The sequence below is a fragment of the Xyrauchen texanus genome, chromosome 38, assembly GCF_025860055.1.
Source record: "Xyrauchen texanus isolate HMW12.3.18 chromosome 38, RBS_HiC_50CHRs, whole genome shotgun sequence".
In the NCBI taxonomy this organism is placed as follows: Eukaryota; Metazoa; Chordata; class Actinopteri; order Cypriniformes; family Catostomidae; genus Xyrauchen; species Xyrauchen texanus.
The window spans coordinates 36,065,263-36,068,941 of record NC_068313.1 but is presented as its reverse complement, the minus strand read 5'-3'; the positions used below and the strand labels follow the sequence as shown (position 1 = coordinate 36,068,941).

The window sequence follows — 3,679 nt, the reverse complement described above, 5'->3', positions numbered from 1 at the left end:
TAGAGACAGAGAGAGAGAGAGAGAGACAGAGAGAGAGAGAGACAGAGAGAGAGCTTGACATTTACAGAACACAAGGAGCACAATGGGGATGAATGACAGTAACAATATTAAATGCAGCCGCCCTCTCCAGAGACGAATAACAAAAGCAAAAAAGGGCCATTTGTTTCTTTTATCACATTAGTGTAATTTTTCCTGATGTAGACAATATCACACAGTGATAATTCAGATACAGAAAGAGAAAAAGAAAGCAATAAACAAGCATCTTGTGAACAAACCACAGCATTACTCACTTAGTCCAAATAGGCAATTCACCGCAAAAACCACACAGTACAAAAATAGAGCGACTCTTCGAAAGTCCTGCTTCAAACTGACCCACGGATACAAGGCTTCATCATTTACATCGATTCAACAACACTGGATCAACTCCAAAACATTCATTGTGTTCATCTTTGTATAATAATAATGCTTTTAAATATTAAAGGAATAGTTTGTCCAAAAATGAAAGTTTTGTCATTATTTGCTCCCCCCTCCAAACTCGTAGGCTGTTATTTTATAGTGGAACACCAAAGTACAATTCACCTTTTTTGGTGTTATATTCCAAGTCTTCTGAAGCAATCCGTAAACTTTCCTTAAAGCTGAAATGTAAACGTTATTATAAGTTGTCATCTTTGAGCTGTCATGACCGGACATGCGAGAACAAATGGTGTTTGGCGTCGGTGACGTCACAGCTGGCACGTTGGATCAAAACGGCATTTGTGAGATTTCAGAGCTTTGTCAAGGTGAAGATTATCGGTAAATAACAGCTTAAATTTAAATCCGTTCCTTACGCGAAGCTTCAAGACTTGGAATACAGTGCGCTAATTTTGCACTACGCTTACAAGATGTTTATTATGTTTCATTCCAAAATTTTGCTTTTTCGTGTGTGTTCCATTGGGGGGAAAATGTTCATAAAAACAGCATATGGGTTTGGAACTACATTAGGGTGAGCAATTAATTACTTTTTTTTGTTTTTTTTTGGGGTGAACCATACCTTTACCAAAACAGATGAAAAGGCAAACATTCCATTGAATAGTATGAATAATTAAATAATAATAATAATCATAATAATAATAATAATAATAATACAGGAGGTACCACACCAAAATGACCCTTACCGCTGCATGTATCGGCAAGAATTAACATTGTTAATATTAGTATTGTTTTATTTGTTACATTTCGATTTGTATGGAGATAAAAATAAATGCAATCAATTAAGGCCCGTTCACACCAAGACGTTTTTTTCCGGTACGAATGTTTGTTCCAAACAAGCTTTTGACTTGGAACAATGTGTTCCTATGGCGCTTTACACATGGGGTCTGACAGATCGTCCACCGACTATACGAAAGCCGTTTTTTCTTCTACGGACGATGAAAACTGACTGACCGATAATGCAAATATACAGTAAATAAATAATATAGGAGCTGTAAACACATTCTTTATATTGTAGAATATGTATGTAATGTGCGGAAACCTCATATTATAAAATAAACGTGGTGTTTTGTCTTAATGTACATTATTTAATATGTATATATATATATATATATCTCTCACTGTGTCTGTTGTATGATCCTGGCATTAAAAATAGCAGTGAGGTTCGGCAATTGGTTTGGACTAATCTCGAAGTAAAGTAGCGCATATAAAGACTCTTTGCGTGCATTATTTTACTATAAGTGTGGACAAACACAGTGAGTTACTCACTCACTCACTCACTCACACACACACACTCACGACACTCAGACACTCACACACTCACACACTCACTCACTCACTCAGACACTCACACACTCAGACACTCAGACACTCAATCAGACACTCACTCAGACACACACACACTCACTCACTCACACACTCACACACTCAGACACTCAGACACTCACACACTCAGACACTCAGACACTCAGACACTCAGACACTCAGACACTCAGACACTCACACACTCAGACACTCAGACACTTACTCACTCAGACACACACACACACTCACTCACTCACACACTCAGACACTCACACACTCAGACACTTACTCACTCACTCAGACACACACACACTCACTCACTCACTCACTCACTCACACACTCAGACACTCACACACTCAGACACTTACTCACTCACTCAGACACACACACACTCACTCACTCACTCACTCACTCACACACACACTCACGACACTCAGACACTCACACACTCACACACTCACTCACTCACTCAGACACTCACACACTCAGACACTCAGACACTCAATCAGACACTCACTCAGACACACACACACTCACTCACTCACACACTCACACACTCAGACACTCACACACTCAGACACTCACACACTCAGACACTCAGACACTCAGACACTCACACACTCAGACACTCAGACACTCACTCACTCAGACACACACACACACTCACTCACTCACACACTCAGACACTCACACACTCAGACACTTACTCACTCACTCAGACACACACACACTCACTCACTCACACACTCACACACTCAGACACTCACACACTCAGACACTCACACACTCAGACACTCACACACTCAGACACTCAGACACTCAGACACTCACACAGACACTCACTCAGACACACACACACTCACTCACTCACACACTCACTCACTCAGACACTCACTCAATCAGACACTCACACACTCAGACACTCACACACTCAGACACTCACTCACTCACTCAGACACTTACTCACTCACTCAGACACTTACTCACTCACTCAGACACTCACTCAGACACACAGACACTCACTCAGACACACACACACTCACTCACTCACACACTCACTCAGACACTCACACACTCACACACTCACTCAGACACTCACTCAGACACACACTCAGACACACACACACTCAGACACTCAGACACTCACACACTCAGACACTCAATCAGACACTCACTCAGACACACACACACTCACTCACTCAGACACTCACACACTCAGACACTCACACACTCAGACACTCACACACTCAGACACTCACACACTCAGACACTTACTCACTCACTCAGACACTTACTCACTCACTCAGACACTCACTCAGACACTCACTCACTCAGACACTCACTCAGACACTCACTCACTCACTCACTCACTCAGTCAGTCAGTCACTCACTCAGTCAGTCACTCACACACTCAGACACTCAGACACTCACACACTCAGACACTCACTCACTCACTCACTCAGACACTCACACACTCAGACACTCACACACTCAGACACTCACACACTCAGACACTTACCACTCAGACACTCACTCAGACACACACACACTCACTCACTCACACACTCACTAAGACACTCACTCAGACACTCACACACTCACTCACTCAGACACTCACACACTCACTCACTCACTCAGACACTCACTCACTCACTCACTCACTCACTCACTCACTCAGACACTCAGTCAGTCAGTCACTCACTCAGACACTCAGTCAGTCAGTCACTCACTCAGACACTCAGTCAGTCAGTCACTCACTCAGACACTCACGCGTCATATTTTATGCTATACTTGTTTTAGTTCATGTGTATTTACATCACAGCACCTTTATCCAGACGTTCGGTTCAGGAGTCACATGCAACTCATCTCACTCGAACAAAAAACACACATCGTTTATTCCTTAAA

General features: G+C 42.3%; 1 protein-coding gene across 1 annotated transcript; it reads left to right on the top strand.

Annotated features, from left to right (window-relative positions):
- The first annotated feature begins 688 nt into the window (after positions 1 to 688).
- On the top strand, positions 689 to 3,356 carry LOC127631717 (histidine-rich glycoprotein-like). The gene is made up of 4 exons (XM_052109970.1): positions 689 to 792; positions 1,663 to 2,734; positions 2,999 to 3,052; positions 3,300 to 3,356. The coding sequence occupies exons 1-4, from the start codon at positions 689 to 691 to the stop codon at positions 3,345 to 3,347; spliced, it is 1,278 nt and encodes a 425-aa protein (XP_051965930.1). The 3' UTR covers positions 3,348 to 3,356.
- Positions 3,357 to 3,679: the final 323 nt, after the last annotated feature.